Source organism: Meriones unguiculatus, chromosome 17, assembly GCF_030254825.1.
Source record: "Meriones unguiculatus strain TT.TT164.6M chromosome 17, Bangor_MerUng_6.1, whole genome shotgun sequence".
NCBI lineage: Eukaryota > Metazoa > Chordata > Mammalia > Rodentia > Muridae > Meriones > Meriones unguiculatus.
In genome coordinates this window covers 17603172-17621390 of record NC_083364.1, presented here as the reverse complement: position 1 = coordinate 17621390, position 18219 = coordinate 17603172, and the positions used below count along the sequence as shown (strand labels likewise).

The 18219-nt window shown below is 59.0% G+C and overlaps 1 protein-coding gene across 3 annotated transcripts; it reads left to right on the top strand.

The window, feature by feature from the left end:
* The first annotated feature begins 1412 nt into the window (after nucleotides 1-1412).
* Nucleotides 1413-17819, top strand: Sgta (small glutamine rich tetratricopeptide repeat co-chaperone alpha). 3 transcript variants are annotated; one of them, XM_021648884.2, is made up of 12 exons: nucleotides 1413-1553; nucleotides 9441-9572; nucleotides 10734-10840; nucleotides 10993-11077; nucleotides 12374-12473; nucleotides 12861-12965; nucleotides 13528-13666; nucleotides 14103-14165; nucleotides 14731-14768; nucleotides 15924-16013; nucleotides 16114-16233; nucleotides 16829-17819. In XM_021648884.2, the coding sequence occupies exons 2-11, from the start codon at nucleotides 9473-9475 to the stop codon at nucleotides 16229-16231; spliced, it is 945 nt and encodes a 314-aa protein (XP_021504559.1). In that variant the 5' UTR covers nucleotides 1413-1553; nucleotides 9441-9472; the 3' UTR covers nucleotides 16232-16233; nucleotides 16829-17819. The 3 variants fall into 3 exon arrangements, with proteins under 3 accessions (XP_021504559.1, XP_021504557.1, XP_021504558.1); XM_021648882.2 differs by having other exon boundaries at nucleotides 10990-11077; XM_021648883.2 differs by having other exon boundaries at nucleotides 1479-1553; nucleotides 10990-11077; nucleotides 16861-17819.
* Nucleotides 17820-18219: the final 400 nt, after the last annotated feature.

The window sequence follows — 18219 nt, the reverse complement described above, 5'->3', positions numbered from 1 at the left end:
TATTATTTAATTTTACTACTTAATATCTTAAGGGCATTACTTAGTTGCTATTACTTAAAAATGTCTTCTCTATCCTTGACAGCTCTGCTGTCTTACAAGCTCTCAGTGTCTTAGGGGCACTGCCCAGTCACTGTCACCAAAAACGTCTCAGCTTTGCTCCTGACAGCTCTGCTGTCTTACAGGCTCACTACAACACCACTCCTGCTTTTCTTGTGTGTCTGTGTGGGGAGTGGCACACATTCAGATCCTCCCACCCCAGAATTCCCCTGTTCACCCAGGAGCCCCCATGTGGGACTCATTCAGCCTGGAAGGAAGAAAAGCCTTAAACAGCAATTGCCATGGTATTCTCTGCCAGAGTGACCAGCTGGCTCTTCCGTCCCTCAGAGTTGTCCCATTTTCTATCCCGACGTATACACACTCAAATCCCTAAGCAACCCAGGAGACTCAGTTTGGTAATCATAACCACACCGCATGTACCGTGGTGGTGGTGGGGAATGGCGACAGCACGACATACCAGCACTTGGAGGCTGAGACAGGGGGATTGCCTCCTTTTGGGTTGTCTTGTTTTTTTGAGACAGAGTTTCTCTGCGTAGCTCTGTCTGTCCTGGAGCTCAGGTTGTAGTCCAAGCTGGCCTTGAATTTAGAGATCCGCCGGTCTCTGTTTCCCAAGTGTTGGAGTTAAGGGTGTGCGCCACCACCGGCCCCCTGATAAATGTTTTTCTTTTTGGCATCAGAAAGAAGGGAGGATATGCAATACATAAAGCTTTTTACTTATTTGTTTGTTGTTTGTTATGTATTCAATGTTCTGCCTGCATGTGTGCCTGCATGCCAGAGGAGGGCACCAGACCTCATTCTAGATGGCTGTGAGCCACCATGTGGGTGCTGGGAATTGAACTCAGGATCTCTGGAAGAGCAGCCAGCGCTCTTAACCTCTGAGCCACCTCTCCAGCCCCTAGATACATCTTTCGAAAGGGATTAAATATAAAATAAAACAACTGAAGTATATCGCCTCGAGGTTAAGCGTACTCGTGGCTCTCCTGTGGATACTCCTGCACCAGGAGTTCAAGGCTGGCCTGGGTGGAGAGACGGTCATTTAAAAAAAGAGAGAGAGAGAAAGAAAAGGAAAAGGCGAGAAAACAGACCCCAACGTTTCACAGCAGCGATTGGTGCGGTGACTGTGCCTCAGATTTGCCGTGACGACAGCGGCTGCACCGCGTGACCCGCACCGTACCACGTGGTAGGAGCTGGGGCTCCTGGGGTCCGCCACCGCCCCATCATGCTTCGCGCCTGCCCTCTCGGTGCCTGTCAGACAGACTTTGGGCCTCCGTGACGTCTCAGAGGCCAGTTTCCATAACGACCCCCTTGTGCCCGCCTTCACGTGACATCACTTCCGCGAGCGGCTAGGCCGGCATCTTGGCGCACGCGCAAAGGCGAAACACACACAGGAAATGGGTTCCTTCTGCGCAGGCGTCGTGGGCCTGAGGGCGGGGCTTGGCTGCGCCGTGGTGCGCAGGCGCAGTCGTCGGTGGGTCGGGGCTTCGGTCGGCTGAGAGGTGAGTCGGGGGTCTCCGTGGCACCCCGTACGGGCGTGGGGGGTGTTGCTTGGGATGCGCGGCGCTCGGGGACCCCTAAGACAAAGGGGCGTGAGGTCGGGACTTCCTCGCCCCGCGGGGTCACGTGAGCGAGCGGCGCAGAAGGGAAACTGAGGCTGGCGACTTGCCGACCCCCCCTCCGCGCTTTCTCTGGAAAAGGCCGGCGTTGAGGGGTGGGGTGGGGCTACCTCCGCTCCCTCAGGACCCCTCGGCGCCAGGCCCTCCCACTTTACCACTCCCCGCGCTGTTGACCTTGCTCCTCCCACAGCCTGCTCGGGGCCTCAGTTTCCCCCCTCTGTACAGCGGGCGACCGCCGTCTGTTTGAGGGCTGTCGGTGCTCGTTCCCATTTGGAGGGTGTGTTTGGTTAGGGTTGCGGAAAGTCGGTGAAGTTTGGGGTTGCAGGGCAGAGGCCACCTGTCCACCTGCTGTGCACGCTGGGGCCGGCTCGCTTGCCGTCTCTGAGCAGCTGCTCTCGTTTAGAATCGTGGCAAGGCAGGTGTGCTGACACAGGCAGAGGCAGGAGGATCATGGTGGCTTCCATGCCAGCAAGGACTGTGCCTCAAAATACAGAATGACAATCAAAAGCAAAGACCCCAAAGAGGAGCCTAGCTCTTTGGTCCATCACTTATTAAATCCAGTGTTCCGTTTGAGAGGGTGAGGCAGGTGGATCTCCACGAGTTCAGGCCCAGCCTGGGCTACCTAGTGAGTTTCAAGACCTAACCTAAATGTTGAAGTTACCACACTGTGAGGCCCTCTCTCACAACAAAAGAAGCCTTCACTAATTTTAGTTGCTTCCCTTTTTGACAGAGTCTTTATGTGTCCCTGGCTGCCCTGGAACTCACTACGTAGATCAGGCTGGCCTAAAACTCCCACCTCTGCCCAGGATTAAAGGTGTGCACCACCACACCTGGCACGGTAATTAGTTTTTAAACGGGTGTTAATATTAATATGATGGCCCTGTAGTTTAGTTGTAAACTGGGTTTGCTGGTTGTCACCCCAGCATGGAGGAGGCTGAGTCAGGACGATGGGAGTGAAGTTCAAGGCCATCTTGGGGTACGTGATAATATCTTCCTATCTCAAAAACCAGGAGTGCCGGGTGCAGGCCTGTAATCCCAGCACTTGGGAGGCAGAGGCAGGCGGATCTCTTGGGTTGAAGGCAGCCTGATCTACAGCTGGAGTTCCAGGACAGCCACAGAGAAACCCTGTCTAGGAAGACAAAGCAAAGCAAAAACAAGAAACAGGCCATGGTGGCCAAGGCCTTTGATCCCAGCATTCAAGAGGGAGAGGCCGGAGGCTCTCTGTGAGCGAGGTCTACAGAGTGAGTTCCGTGAGCGCCACATGGAAAAACCTAGTCTTAAATAAAAAAAAAAAAAAAAAAAAGCGGGGCTGGAGAGATGGCTCAGTGGTTAAGAGTACTGTCTTCCAAAGGTCGTGAGTTCAGTTCCCAGAGACCACATGGTGGCTCACAACCATCTATAATGTGAACTGATTCCCTCTTCTGGTAGGTGTTAATGCAGAAAAAACACTCATATACATAAAATAAATAAATCTTAAAAAAATTTAAAAAAGCAAAAACAAGCAAAAAAAAAATGACAGCAACAACAAAAAGAAAGCCAACTGAAATTGTTGTAAATATGTCTGTCCCTCTGACACCTGGGGGTGAATTGTTCCTATGTTGGCCCATTAGCATCCTGCATGCCTGTTGACTTTTGTAGTGAGCTGGGGATGACACAGAATCCCCACCAGTTGATCGAGATGACTTCCCTGCTTCGTCCTGGTTATTTGTTTGAATGGTCTTTCCTTTCTCTGCCATTCTTGTCCCCTGTTGTCAGCCCTGTTTCCTAGGGGGACACTGTCTCTGAAGAATGAGGGAAGCACACCCAAGGTTGACCTTCCTCTGGTCTCCTTGTGTGTGTGTGTCTGTGTGTCTGTGTCTGTCTGTCTGGTGAGGCACATGTTTGTGCACACGTGCGCGTAGGTGCGCCCATAGTGAGGCACACCTGTAGTCCTAACACTCAGGAGGCAGACATGGGAGGATTGCCTTAAATTTGAGGCCCGCCATGGGTACATAGAGCTCTGGTGTTAAAATGGAACCCAGCCCAGTGACGTCCTGCTGTTGAGGCCTCTGTGCTCCAAGACTGTGTGTGTACCCCATTTCGTGGGTAAGGGACTGTCCATTGGACTCTGTGCCCCGGAGCCGCTGTCTGAGGCCCAGCTGTTGCTCGTGGCCAGGCATCAGCTCCGCAGCTGGGCTTTCTTGTTCCTAGGGCTTCTGCGTTCTGATTGACACTCTGCTCACGGGCGCCCGGTCCAGGCGACCTCACCAGGCTCCTCAGAATGGATCCGAGCTCTACAGCCAAGCCTGGCAGTTGCCTTACTGACCTCCTGGCTTGGGAAGTTTCAGGGTGGGGGAGCAGACACACACTGTGTAGCCCAGGCCAGCTTTATACTTGTGGCAATCCTCCCGTGTCAGCCTCCCAAGTGCTGGTAAGAGCTGAGGCTCGGGCCCAGCTAGGGTTCTTGATGTGCGCCCTGTACACCTGAGTGTGTAGCTGGGCACCCAGGAAGTTCTGATCGGTGAAGGGTTTATCATCCCTTCCTGGCAGGGACCGTGGCTCCTGGCTGTCTCCCTGCTCTGGGTCCCTTAGTCTCTATATGTGGCCATCAGTTCTCCATTTTTATGTTTGAGACAGGAGCTCATGGAGTCCAGGCCACCCTCAGATTCTGTGTAGCTGAGGTTAACCTTGAACTCCCAATCCTCCCAGGTCCTGGGCTTATGAGTGTGTGCCCTGCCCTGTTTGTTGTTATTTCTGTGTGTATGTGTGTGTTTGTGTCTGTGCGTGCTGTGCGCAGTGCCCATGGGGGCCAGAAGAGGGCTTTCGTTCCTGGAGCTGGAGTTGCAGCAGGTAGTTGTACGTGGCTGATCAAGGTGCTGGGAACAAGTGGTCCTCTGCAAAAACAGCGGTGCGCATAAGGGCTGAGCCGGCCCTGCCGCCTGCGCTCTTTTCTGAGCCGGGAGCTCAACATGAAGCCCAGGCTGCCTTTGAACTCAGAGCAGCGTCCTGAGTGCTGGGATCACAGGCCCCACCTCAGCCCTTGGCTCTGTTGTCTTTTTATAAGGAATCCAGTGGCCAAAGAGAGGGTGCTGTGCTCCCCAAGACTCTGGATCATGTAGCTTAGAGACTGGCCTTCTCACCTTGCCACCTCTCTGTGGTTTAGATGCTGCCTGGAGCTCGGGCCCAGAGGCCACCCTCCAGAGCGCCCTGGGGTGTCCAGTTGACAAGGTGTGAGGCTTGGGAACAGGGTAGAACTGGAGCGCATAGACCTCCAGTTTTTGTCTGGTGTCCTTGACATTTAAGGAGTTTGGAGTAGCCCCCAGCCCCCTGTCCCACAGCAGGTGCACACAGGATCTGCAAGGGCCTTTGTGAGCTGACAGCTGCCTGCCTTGCAGATGGACGGTGGCTGTAGTTTGGGGAGCTGCTGTGTTGGGGGTCTGCATTTAGAATGGGGGGGCTGGGTGCCGTCAAGCAAAGGCAGGGCCTGTGTAGGGCTCAGGGTGACGCGAATGTGGACTCACTGTTTTCTTAAGCTTATTTTCCTGGACAGGGGCCTAGGTGTGGAGGGACACTAGTGAGTATGCTGGGTTGGGTTTGGGCTTGTTTTATTTTCACAGAGGCAGGCTCTTCCTATTAGCCCTGGCAGATCTGGCACTTGCTTTGTAGATCAGCTGTCTTCAGCTTCTTCTACCTTCTTCCCTTGAGTCAGGATACCTCTGACCCTGGAACAAGGTTGTTGGCCAGCAAGATGAAGCCATCTTCCTGCCTCTACTTAGGCTCCTGGTACCAGGGGTACAAGTTGATACCTATGACCACGATCAGCCTTTTAAGTAGGCGTTGGGATCTGAACTCGCAGCCTCCCACTTGCCTAGCCGGTGCCATTTCCCACTCGGCCACCTCACCCGTCCCCAGGTTTGGGGTTTGATTCTGAGATGAAGGAGTGAGCTGGGTTGAGGCAAGGGCCAGCCACCCGCAGGCTTCGTGGCCCCGCTGTGTCTCAGGAAGAGAGGGTGGGAGGAGGAGTGTGGAACAGCACTGAGAAGTGTCGGGCCGCTCACCCAGGAGAACCGTGGGACTCCTAGGCCCTGCTTCCCCTCAGCCCGTGCCCCACCAGGCAGGCCTGGGTGGTGGGCAGCCGTGCTCATAAAGCCGCAGTGTTCTGGGAGAATAGGCCTTTGAGAGCCTAGCCCTGTGGCAGAAGCTCCCCAGCCTCCCGGGCCTGGGCTGAGAGAAGTGGGGCCTCATGGCTGCAGAGGGAGGTCAGTGTTGCTGCAGAGGCGCGCACCGGTTCGTGTGTCTTCCTGTGCAGATGTTCTGCCTCCACGGAGGACAGATGCTGTTCTCTGAGGGGCTGGCCCTGGTCAGACATCCCCCACAGTCTCCCGTGTCCATTCCAGCGAGGGGCTGCAGTGTGTCACCATGCTTAGCTTCTTACATGGGTGCTAGGAATTTGAACTCAGGCCCCCGTGTTTGCAGCTCACACCGTACCCACTGAGCCATCTCCCAGTCCTGTGGGTGCCGTGGCACTGTCCTGTCAGATACAGCTCAGGGGCTAGGTCTCCTTCCTCCCCTTGACATGTGGGGATGGAGCTTAGGTTGGCAGGCCTGGGGGCAAGCTCGGTACCCACTGAGCCATCTTGCTGGCCCACTGCTCCTGTTTTTATTCATTTGTTTGTTTAGTCAGGGACTTGTCGTAGCCCAGGCCAGCCTAGAACTTGGCGTCCCCTGCCTCAGCTCCTGAGCACTGGAATGGGTAGTGGTTTTCTCATGCCTGGCAGGCTGGCGTGGAGGGATTAAGCTTCCTTTTGGAGAAGCTGAAGGTCTGGCCTTGGCCTCCAATTTCTGGGCTGTACAGCCTACTACCCTAGTTTGATCCTGGCTTGTGACCCTGGTAGCCTGTCTGTCCTTACGGTCTGACCCTGAGAGCCGTCGCCCGTTGGTGCTGGTGGACAGGGGTCCTCTGGGTGAAGGGGCAGCGCTTGCCCTTCCAGCCCCAGAGCCTGGGTGGCTCCCCCTGTGGCAGGCCTCCCTACCCTTTGTCTTCACAGTGGTCCCTCATGGGGGTCAAATATTTCCCTTAGAGTAATATTTGGGGATAGGCCCGGGCTCTGTACGTGCCGGGCAAGAAGTTGGGACTGAGCGACACCCCTGACTTCCGCTGGATTGAAAAGTTTATCTGTGTGCACGTGTCTCCTGCACAGGGTGTCACATGCCCGGGCTGAAGCTATGGGTGCTGTGGGGTGCCGAGAGCTGGGGTGCAGGCCTCTGAAACAGCAGCTCAACCTCTGAGCCATCTCCCTGCTTCACTCCTGCATTTATTTATCTTGAGCCAGGGTCTTCCCGTGCAGCCATGGCTGGCCTCAAACTCAAAAGACCCGCCTGCTTCTGCCTCCCTGTGATGGTGCCCACCACCTCCAAACCCAGTCCCTCCCTGACACTGGTCTACTTAGACCGACCTTGAGCCCAGCATCATTCTCCTGCCTCAGCTACCCAAGTGCCAGGGATCACAGCCCTTGCCGCCTGCCCTCTAAGTCTTTTCCTTTTATTACGCTTGTTTTAAGATGAGTCAGGATCCCTTCTTGGCCTCCTTTAACCTCATCACCTCCCTAAAGACTCTGTCTCCAAAGGCAGTCAGTCACACTTGGCCTTGGGCGCTCAGGGGTCTCTGTAGAGGCGAATGGGACAGTATGGCAGGTGAGGCTGGGAACGAGGCCTGGGAGCAGGCCTCACGGTGCCCTCTCTGTGTGTTAGCTTGAGGTGGCACCCTGCGCCTCTCAGCTTTGCTCCAAGGCTGCTTTCTAGAGCGCTCTTCCAGCTGCTCTCTGAATACTGGGCTGAGGCTGAAAGCATGGCAGTGTGTCCTCCGCTGAGGTGTCTCAGTCCAGCAAGCATGGCTGGAGTGCTTGGCAGTGGCCAGTGGCCAGAACCTCAGCACTGCTGAGAGCAGCCCGTCTGTCCGGAGGGTGATGGCAGAAGGGGCCTGCTGTGTGCTGGGGGAGGGACAAGATGACTGCACGGTCCTTGTCAGCAAGGAGGATGGTGTAGCAAGGCAGTGGGCACCAGGCAGGCACGGCCAGGAGTCACCCAGCCTGGTAGCGGGGACAGGCTCCCAGCCCCGGGGGACAGAGGCCACAGGGGAATGTACCCCACACTGCCGCCTCCACCCAGGGTCTGGGCCCCACTTGCCCACCATCTGTGAAGACCTGCAGCTCTACCTGCAGTCTGTCCTTCACCAGAGATGGGCGCTGAGGCTTGGGGTGCTGAGCTCATGTCTGTGCTCAGCATGGGGCTGTGCTGAGGGATCGTGGCATGAGGGACAGTGCCGAGGGCTGCCCAGAGCCGTGCAGCGGCTGTGAAGTTTCCAGCAGCCCCACTCCACAGGGGCAGCGACTGAAGCGCTGATGTGGGCCTTCGGGGTCAGCCGGGCGTCTCACTGTGACCCACGTGCTGCGCTGGCTGTCGTGATCGCATGCCAGGCGCCAGATTTGAGGCCAGTTTCTGTCTTGACTAAAGGCCACAAGTCTGAGCTGGCATGCAGTTGGCCTCAAGCCTCCAGCGGCCCTTCTTCCTGCCCCCTCCCCCCCCCCCCCGGGGCTGCTGTCGCCCTGCTCCCTTTGCTTGTAGCCTCTGTCACACCGTGTCCGCTCTGGCTGCATCCAAACACCCCTCCTCTCCGAGGGTTTGTCGGCACCAGCCCATCCTCACGGCTCCTTCTGGGCCCGAGGATGTGACCGCAGCGCTGTGCCTGCTTCTCTGCTGGCTCGCCTGGTGTGCAGTCAGCTCATCTCCAGGGGACCGAGCTCACCTGCCACCCCTGAAGTCTCGGGCTGACGTCAGTCGGAATTGGTCGGGAGAGCCCCACTCAGCTGCCCTCTAGAGCCCGGAGCCGCCCGTGTAACCATGCAGTATCGCCATGTAGTGCTCAGTTTTAAGCTCTAGTTCCTCCCTCCAGCCTCCAGCCCCAGGTAGGAGACAGGCTCGTGGGGAGAGGGGCCGCAGACCCCTTTACGTCTCCGGCTGTTAGGGTCAAAGGGTCTTTGCGGATCCGCCAGTCTCTGTCAGCAGCAAACCCAGCAACCGTCTCCTCCACGCCGCTGTCCTGGGTTTCTTTCCGTCTGTCTACTCCAAACCGCCACACCGTCAGTCTCACTAGTCTCTCCAGACTGCTCCACGCCGCCACCACGCGCCATGCGCCCTCTTTCTGGGCTCAGATTTATATCCTCAGAGCCCTAGACCACGCCCCCTCCCTGTCGCCAGAGGCCAGCCGGTACCAGCTGGCGAAAGCCATGCCCGCACGAGACAACAGCTGGGGACAAACTAAAACCCAGCTAGAACCCCACACTGGATTAAAACAGAAACATATTTACATAACACAACTGAGTCTACAAAGAAACCCAAACTGCCATTCCAGCAGGGGTCTTGGGGGCCAGGGCTGTGAGCTGAAGCGCCTCCCAAGCTCTGAGAGTAGGGCGGGTCAGGGAGCTGGAGTCCTCAAAGCCCTGGGGTCCCAGAAAACAGCTCTGTTCACCGAGCCCCAGGACAGGCGGCACTGACTGGCTGGTATGCCTCAAAAGGGTAAATTGAGGAAAGAGAACCCAGAGGCAGCACTCTATCCCTAGCACTCCATCCCTAACTCTCCATCCCTAGCTCTCCATCCCTAGCGCTGTGGCTGGGGACACAGTCACGTCTGTGGCAGACAGGCCTGTGGTTCCATGCCACGGTGTCCCCACCTGCCACAAGGCAGATGGGAGGCTCTGCCTGAAGGCTGTGACACTGGGACTGTGCCTACAGATCCTGAGCAGTGGCACCGCAGCAGCCTCAAGATGGACAACAGGAAGCGCTTGGCCTATGCCATCATCCAGTTCCTGCATGGCCAGCTGCAGCACGGCGGGCTCTCGCCTGATGCCCAGGAGAGCCTAGAGGGTGAGTGTGGGATGCTGTCTTCCGCCCCACCAGGGCCCAGGACACCCAGCCATCAGCCGCAGAAATTGGGGCCAGCCAGCATGCGTGCCTGGCCTGGGCACCTGTCGCCATCCTTAGCTCATGCGGGGGCGGCAGGCGCCCTGCTTCCCCTTGCTGGTCCTCTCTTGCTGTGGGCTGAATCCCCAGCCCCTGGTGACACCAGGGTCACAGGATGGTGGTTCCCGGGGGCAGCCTCAGTGGCCGGTTGGCTCCTGTGTGGGCCTCCTTTGCTGAGGGTGTGGCCTGTGCCTCCTTCTTTGTTCCTGGGGAGATATGACAAATGTCTGTCTGTCTCAGATAAACCAACATACAGGTGCCACCAAAGCCCTGCTTGGTAAGCCAGTCAGGCCATTGGGGTCACTAGAGGAGCAGAAGTGACTCTGAGAAACTATCAACCAGGCCCGCCACAGCATGGGAGCTTCCGGGCTCCCTCCCTGGAGCGCAGCCCAGCGCCTGAGGCAGCGGGGCAGGGCACAGTCTCTCCTCTGCCCCTGAGCGCTGAGCCCACCGCTTATGTGCGAGAGAGGGCCTGCTGCATCCAGTGTGGTCGGAGCTTCCGGAAGCTTGGCCGTTCCCTTCTGCCCACCAGCTTTCTGCAGCACGGCAGTTTGCCCCAGGAGTTGCAGGCCCACGGCACGGATGCCACCTGGGGAAAGGTGGCTTTCGGGCATAGGGACACTGTCCGAGGCACAGCGGCTTGGGCTGTTCCCAAAGCACAGGTGCTGGGGCAGGCCTGTGCTGGTGTCTCACGGTAGGCCAAGCCCCAGCATTGTGACCCTGCAGAGGGCTGAGGTCACCCACGTTGGGCCTCGCCTGCTGCCTCCTGCTATCCGGGCAGGCAAGCATGTCTGAGAGGCCGCCTGAGGTCACTGAGGCACGGCCAGCTGCTTAGGACCGTCAGGTCCACGGTTGAAGACCCCTGGGTTGGGGCTGGAAGCAGGTGGGTAGCGCACACACTTGGCTGTGTGAGGTGCCGGGCTAACCCAGGCATGGTAGAGCACACCTGCGCTCCCGGCACTCGGGAGGTGGAGGCAGGACCATCCTCGTGAGACCCCATCTGGAGAGAAGTTGCCAAAGCTTCCGGGGGCTCTGGGGTGGCCAGCTCATGTCACCTCTTTACAGTTGCCATCCAGTGTCTGGAGACAGCCTTCGGGGTGACGCTGGAGGACAGTGACCTCGCCCTCCCCCAGACTCTGCCAGAGATCATTGAAGCAGCCGCTGCCAGCAAGGTGAGCCTGGGCTTCCCTCCACTGCGCCCGAAATGGCAGTGGGCGTGGGCGTTTGGCCATCCTGTGTGGACTCCTGACGGCACTCTGAGCTGGGCGGTGCCCTGCAAGGGCAGGGTTGGCTGGTCACAGTGGCATTGTTTGGCCCCTAGCAGGAGACGCCGCAGGACTCGAGGAACCCTGACAGGACGCCACCCTCTGAGGAGGACTCAGCCGAGGCAGAGCGGCTCAAAACTGAAGGTGAGGGAGACAGATGTCCCCGTTGGGCCCTGGGCAAGGTACAGGAGGGGTGCAGCTGAGGTCAGCGAGGTGGCTAGTGTGAACGGGCGTTGGGGGGTCTGTCTTTTAAAAGGGCAGCTCTGGGGAGCTGGAGAGAGAGTGCAGCAGTTAAAAAAACGTGCATTGTTCCTGCAGGGGCCTGAGGTGGCTCCTCAGCACCCTAGTCAGCTCCCAGCTCAGCTCTGGGGGTCCAGTGCCCTCTCCTGGCCTTTGTGGGCACTGCACCTGCACACACCCCTGCGTGCCTGCACACACACACACACACACACACACACACACACACACGTGCGCAATTCAGAATGATGTGTATAAACATTCAAGAGGGAGAGTTAGAGAGTTAGGCACATCTTGGAGTTCAAGGCAAGTTCCGGCCACCCAGGACTACATCATAAAACTCCGTCTCAAAAGCGCAACAAAGTAGATGCTTTTAAAAAGATACTTTCAAAAGTTGAAAGAGCTGGCTGTGATGGCACACACCTTTAAGCCAGCACGCCGGAGGCCGTGGCAGGCAGATCTCTGTGAGTTTGAGGCCAGCCTGGTTTAGAGAGCGAGTTCCAGGGCAGCCGAAAACTTAATGGCCTGTGTGGACAGTGGATCTCAGAAAACCCCAAGAGAACCATGTGCTGGGGGGGGGGTCTGCAACCTGGCCATGGGTCCCAGAGGTGGCCTTGGTGTCAGAGCCAGGCTGGCCCTCTGGGTCTGCAGCTCTGCATGGGATGTATTTGGCTGGATTCTTGTTCTTTTTTTTTTTAATTTTTTTTAAATTGTTTATTTTATGTACAGTGGTGTTTTGACTGTGTGAATGTCTGTGTGAGGAGTTACAGACAGTTGTGAGCTGCCATGCGGGTGCTGCGAATTGAACTCAGGTCCTCTCGAAGAGCAATCAGTGCTTTTAATCCCTGAGCCATCTCTCCAGCCCAGGATTCTTGTTCTTGTCACCCAAAATGCTGCAGTACAGCCACAGTGCTACTGACTCAGGGTCACCCAGCACACACAAGGCTGCCTTCTGTCCCCAGCAGCACACTGACCAGGCGTGGGGTCTGATCTGTCATGCCACACAGGGGAGGTAGAGGCAGGGTGGTCAGGGCTTGGCCACATACATTTGAAGCCTGCCCGGGTTATGTGACCCCTTGCCTGAGTGTACGCGTTCCAGTGTGGCCTGAGTGTCCGGTCTCCCTTTGGGGATCCTAGCGCAGGGGAGCTGAGGGTTGTGGGCAGCAGCCTGGGCCAGCCTGGTTCCTCTCGCTCTCCCTGCAGGTAACGAACAGATGAAGCTGGAAAACTTTGAGGCAGCCGTGCACCTCTACGGCAAGGCCATTGAGCTCAACCCGGCCAACGCCGTCTACTTCTGTAACAGGTACCCGTCAGGCCCAGGGGGCCGCGGCGCTACAGTGCCTGCTGGCATTTGGGGTGGACTGTGGAGGAGGACCTGCGGCTCTGAGTGAGGAGCGGGTCTCTTTGAAGACCCTGAGCTGTGCGGTCAAGCCGGCCGGGCACTCAGACGCGCTGCCCGGGCACTCTTGTTGCCCCGCAGCCCCTGCTCACCCCTGCTCTTCAGTTGCCCCTCCGTTCAGGGCTGGCTTCCACACGGGCCGGCCCACCTGTCGGGGCCCGTGCGGTGCCCGCTTCCCGCCACGGTCGACTCTGTGCCCACATGCCTCCGGCAGCCCGGCCTAGGCCTCTGTCCCCTGACGGGCTTCCCGTGGCGAGCCAGGGCGCCTCTGTGATTGCCCCGTCTCCCCAGAGCTGCGGCCTACAGCAAGCTGGGGAACTACGTGGGGGCCGTGCAGGACTGCGAACGCGCCATCGGCATCGACCCCGGCTACAGCAAGGCCTACGGCCGCATGGGGTAAGAGCAGTGCGCTGCTGGCCAGGCGGCACGGGCCGGTGCTCCGCGGGCTGCGGTCACTCCAGCCTCCCCCGACCTAGGCAGTCACTGCTGGCTAGAGCGGCCTCGGCCGACCATCCCAGAGACTCAGTGCCTGTGCTCTGAGCCCTTTGCCAAGGCAGGTGGTAGGGTGCAGGTGACAAGGCGCCGGGAGCCCCTGTCCGTGGGGGTCCAGTGGGCCAGCCGTCCCCACAGTGAACAAGGTGTATGTCCCTGTCCCCAGCCCTGTGTTTCTCTCCGGAGACCAGCCTCAGGTTCTCCAGGTCCCCTGCGTAGCAGAGTCCCAGACATGGCCTAGGGCTCTTGAATAGAGTCACCTTCCGGGCCGCTGGTATCAGCACGTGGTGTCAGGGACACGTGTGACAGGCAGGTGTGGTGCCCTGATTCCTCGGCTGTGGAGCCCGTTTCCCATGTGTGGGTCTGTCCTCTCGTGTGACCTCAGCGTTGTCCCCAGCCTAGACAGGCGGGTTGCTGGGTCCCTCTTGCCCCGCTGTGGCTCACCTGGCTTGCCCTTGGCCCCCAGCCTTGCGCTCTCCAGCCTGAATAAACACGCAGAGGCCGTGGCTTACTACAAGAAGGCCCTGGAGCTGGACCCTGACAACGACACATACAAGTCCAACCTCAAGATTGCAGAGCTGAAGCTGCGGGAGGCGCCGAGCCCCGTGAGCCCACACGGGAGGGGGTGATGGGAGGCCAGGCTGGAGCCCCTGTGCTGGGGGGGGAAGGGTGGCGCTGAGGCTGGCGAAGAAACCCGGATGTTGTGATTAGGAGAAGCAGATGCAGGGATGGTGGGTGGGGTGTGTTCTTGGGGTCCTCCTGTACTCAGACACAGGGCGGAGCAGGCCACACGGGTCGTGTGGTCGCGGAGCTGGGACATGCTGGGCGGAGCCCCCATGCTGTGTGAGGGAAACAGGTGTGGGCCACAGACAAGGTGCAGGCTGCCCGGCGGGCTCACAGCGACGGGCAGGCTTGTGGGCCCCTGGCAGGACCCTCCCTGAGTGCTGTAGAGCGTCCAAGACCCTGGGGGCTGCAGCCGCTCATCTTTTCCCAAGGGGCCAGCCTGGCTTCAGACGAGGCTGACCTGTGTCTCTCCTGCAGACGGGAGGCGTGGGCAGCTTGGATATCGCCGGCCTGCTGAACAACCCGCACTTCATCACCATGGTAGGCAGACAGCTGCAGCCCGCCAGCCAGCCTCCCAGGGAGGAATCTAGTAGGGACACTCAGGACCCACAGGTTGTGTACTCTAGGTGACCCTCTGTAGGGACAGCCAGCCTGCAGTGCGGCCTGCCAGGCCCCTCTGAGTGTGGTCATCCCCGGTGCCTCACTGCGCAGCACACTGGGCTCTGTGGCGCCAGCCAGCAGGGGCTCCTTGAATGTCCTTGCTGCTGTGTCATTTCGGGGCAGGGCCCACAGAGACCAGTCTTGAATTCTGTCTGGGTATGGGGCATGGCCTTCAAAGCGGGGCCTGCGCCTCCCCTGGCCCTCTGCCAGTCAGTTGGTGACTGAATCATTTCCCTAGTCCGGGAGTCCCTGGGGTGCAAGCTCAGCTGTTTGGGTTGTGAGCAGTGGTTTTCACCTTGAAAGGCTGAACTCAGCTGGGTACGGTGGTACAGGCCTGAGAGCCGGGCGCTGTCTGGGCCCTGCTGCCAGCCTGCCTGCTGCGGGAAAGGCCGTGCGGCCCCAGCTCGGCAGTTCTGACACGTGTGTCTTCTTCTGTTCTCTTTAGGCTTCGAGCTTGATGAACAGTCCCCAGCTGCAGCAGCTGTAAGTGACACTGCTCTTTGTCCTTCTGTGCCTAGAGCACACGTGAGGACTACGCTTACTTGTTTAGGTGTGTGGGTGTTTGCCTGTTTGTGAGCCTGTGCACATGGCTGCAGTGCCCAGTGAGGCCAGCAGAGGGCGGCGTCAGGTCCCCTGAAACTGAACTCAGATGGTTGTGAGCCGCCATGTAGGTCCTGAGAAGAGAATCTGGGTCTGTTTTGAGATCACCCAGTGTTTGCTGGCGCCTGCCTTTAGGCCCAGCACTCGGGAGGCAGAGACAGGTGGATCTCTGTGAGTTCAAAGCCCGCCTGCTCTACAAAGCTAGTCTAGGACAGCCAAGGCTAAACAAGAAACCTTTTTTTTTTTTTTTTTTTAAATAAAGCCATATATATATTTTTCAGTATTAGCATTTTGAGGCCAGGTCTCGCTGTGTAGCTGCAGCTGGCCTGGAGCTATGTGTAGACTAAGCTAGCTGACCTTGAACTCTGAGTAGTGGCTAAGTGTGCTGTGGCCTAGCCCAGTGTTGAAACTGTGCCATGTGCACCATCATAGCGTCATGCACCTCCTACTGCTGTCCACTTGCGGAGCCTTCTGTCCCCAAGAGCATCCTCCAGTCCTATCCCCAGACCCCAGGACCCACTGGCCTGTTGTGGACATTCCTCATCATGGAGGCACACGCAGGCCCTTTGGCTCTGGCTCTTGCATTGGCACAGTGTCCTTGGGTCCCTTTGTGCTACGGTGTGTGCCCGAGTCTTGTTCTTGTTCAGGGCAGTGTAATATTTCAGTGTCCTTGAGTTGTTCATGCTGACGACTGTGAACATGGTGGTGGGGTCTGGCTCCTCACTGGGAGCCCTGGGGCAGGTCCTGCCAGACCAGGGGCAGCTCTGCCGTGGTGAGGAGTGGGGGGCCTGGATCCTCCGAGCCTTGTCTCGGCACCAGCCCTGGTGCTGCTGCCTTGTTCTGCACAGGGTGTCCAAGGTCTGCTTCCCGTTAGGACCCCACCATGTTAGTCATGGGGGCCACATACTGACAGCCTAGAGCCTGAGAGAGGGGCGTGACAGCGGGCTGTGCGCACTCAGCTGACCAGGGCCCGTCTGTGGGCCCCGGGAGGCCAAGGGCAGCGGCTGTGGGCCGCGTGCTCACTCCTCTCTCCTGCAGGATGTCGGGCATGATCTCGGGGGGCCACAACCCTCTGGGCACCCCGGGGAGCAGTCCGCCCCAGAGCGACCTGGCCAGCCTCATCCAGGCGTGAGTACCGCCACTGGCTGTGGTGGGGAGGCACCGGGGAGGTGCCGGGGTGGGGGACGGGCTGCAGGGCAGGGGCACAGCGTCTCCTGGGCATCCGCAGGGGCCAGCAGTTTGCACAGCAGATGCAGCAGCAGAACCCAGAGTTCGTGGAGCAGATCCGGAGCCAGGTGGTGCGCAGCCGGACGCCCAGTGCCAGCCACGAGGAGCAGCAGGAGTGACGGTGAGGCCGCCTGCCCCGCGTGCCATGCTGTTGGCCGTCCTGGGGCAGGCCGCGTGGGATCGCACCTGTCCAGAGCGGGCCGGTGGCACTGCTTCTGCCCTTTCGTCACTATCGCAGTAGCACAGAGGACCCTTGTGTGTGCAGTTGCCTGACCCCTGCCCTCACCCCCGCCCTCTTCTTATTCCTTTACTCGTGTGCTTGCGTGCCTGCATGTTCAGTTTCCCGACCCCTCTCCGTCCCCCCCCCTTGTATGGTGGTTCATGGGGATCCCTGTGTGTAGCTCCCTCCTCCTGTCACTGGGCTTCCCGGCCCATGGCACAGAGCTTGCCCATGCGGCTACTGAGAGACGGTGTGGGGCCTGGGGCTGGGGAAGCAAGCACTTCACAGGCCAACTGTCCCCCAGCGCTGGTGTTCAGTTTCAGTTTCGCGTTGTTTTGGTTTTTGGTCTCAAGTGGCCGAAACTGTCCCCAAACTCCCGGTCTTTCTGCCTGCTCCTCTAGAGTGCTGGGGGACAGGCGTGTGCCACCAATACTGTTTGTGCTGGAGCCGTGGCGCCCCGAGTGTCCCCACTTACCCCTCCTTGTTGGGCCCCTAGGCCGGCTGTCTCACTGCCTCATCTGTCTGCAGCTGACCCTCGTGGTCCCCTTGCTCGCCGCCTCCTGGTGTTTTAGCGTTTTCTCAGTCGGGCTGCCCAAGAGAAAGAAACTGGACCTGCATGTTAAGACGGACTCGAGCTCCCCGTGTCTCCTCCTCCACCCTCTGTCTGTGTACTGTCCCCGGCCCATGCCTTCCTGGAAGAGAGTCACGTCAGCAAGCTGACCGCACACCAGCACCCGTTCCTCCAGCTGCCTAGGCGAGCTGCGGAGAGGGCTGGGGTGTGGCAGCCACGGGGGTGGGTAGCCTGGGCTGGGGGTCTCGGGCCCCGCCCTGCCTGCTTCCTCCTAAGGGACTTGAGCAGCTGACTCTCAGCCCCGGGGAAGCATCCACTGCCAGCCCCAGCTGGGCGCCAGCACCCCACGCCCACACTTGGGTTGCAGGTCCCAGCGGGTCCCCCTGCCTGCCTTATCCCAGTGGCCTGTGCCACATAGGACCGAGGCCTGTGACTCCTGCCCAGCGTGTGGACCATCCGGGCCTCTTCTTCCCAGCTTCTCCTCCCGTCTTCACAGCCATCGGCCAGTCCAGCTCCATCCTCACCTGGGCAGAAGACACGGACATCCCTGCCCGCCCGCGCCCCTTCTGTCCTCGAGCTCATGGGAATTCAGTGTTTTTGGGGTAGTCAAGCAGTCATGAGGTGTGGGCCCCTGGCCCACGCCGTCAGCCTGAAACAGCCACTGGAAGCATTTCTGTTGAGGGCCAGTCTGTTCAGTGAGGGAGAGAGCCTCACACCCACCTAGGAGCAAGGATCCAGGACAGCTGCACCCGGGGGTCGTGACGGCAGCAGGCTGGCGGCAGGTAGTGTGAGGGCTGTATGTGTCGTAGGTAGCCAGTAGGAAGATGGGCCCCGTGGGCAGTGCCGTCCACCTGCAGGTGACAGTGGTGTCCACGTGGGCACAGGCCGCCTGGGGAATAAAGACGACATGCTCGGCTCCCGTGTCTGCCTGTGTCCCGCCGGCCTGACGTCACAGCACATGGTCCGTCCGAATGCAGCACACAGGGCAGGGGCACAGGTGACTGTGAGGCCTGCGAGTGTGTGGCCTGCCCCTGGACCCGAGGGCCAGGACATCAGCCCGCACGCCACCCCGCCCTCCCCTTGCCTCCCACAGATGACAGGGAAGTGGTGGAGGTCAGCGCCCCGCAGGCTGTGGGGCACCTGCTCACTGAGGCAGGGCAGGGCAGGGCAGGCTCTCTCCTGAGCTGCGTGTATTTCTGAGTGCCTGCAGTCTTCGGGGTGGGTGGTCCCTGGACCTGACCTGTCAGCCCCCGGTGTCTGTGACCATCTTTGGTGTGAGTGGCAGTGTGAGGCTGGCGGTGCGGTAGTTTGCATTG

Excerpts from the sequence above, each read along its gene's own strand:
- Sgta (XM_021648882.2), top strand. The coding sequence starts at position 9,473 with ATGGACAACAGGAAGCGCTTGGCCTATGCCATCATCCAGTTCCTGCAT. Across the intron at positions 11,078-12,373 it reads AGAGCGGCTCAAAACTGAAG|GTAACGAACAGATGAAGCTG; the intron begins GTGAGGGAGACA and ends CTCTCCCTGCAG. Across the intron at positions 14,769-15,923 it reads AGTCCCCAGCTGCAGCAGCT|GATGTCGGGCATGATCTCGG; the intron begins GTAAGTGACACT and ends TCTCTCCTGCAG.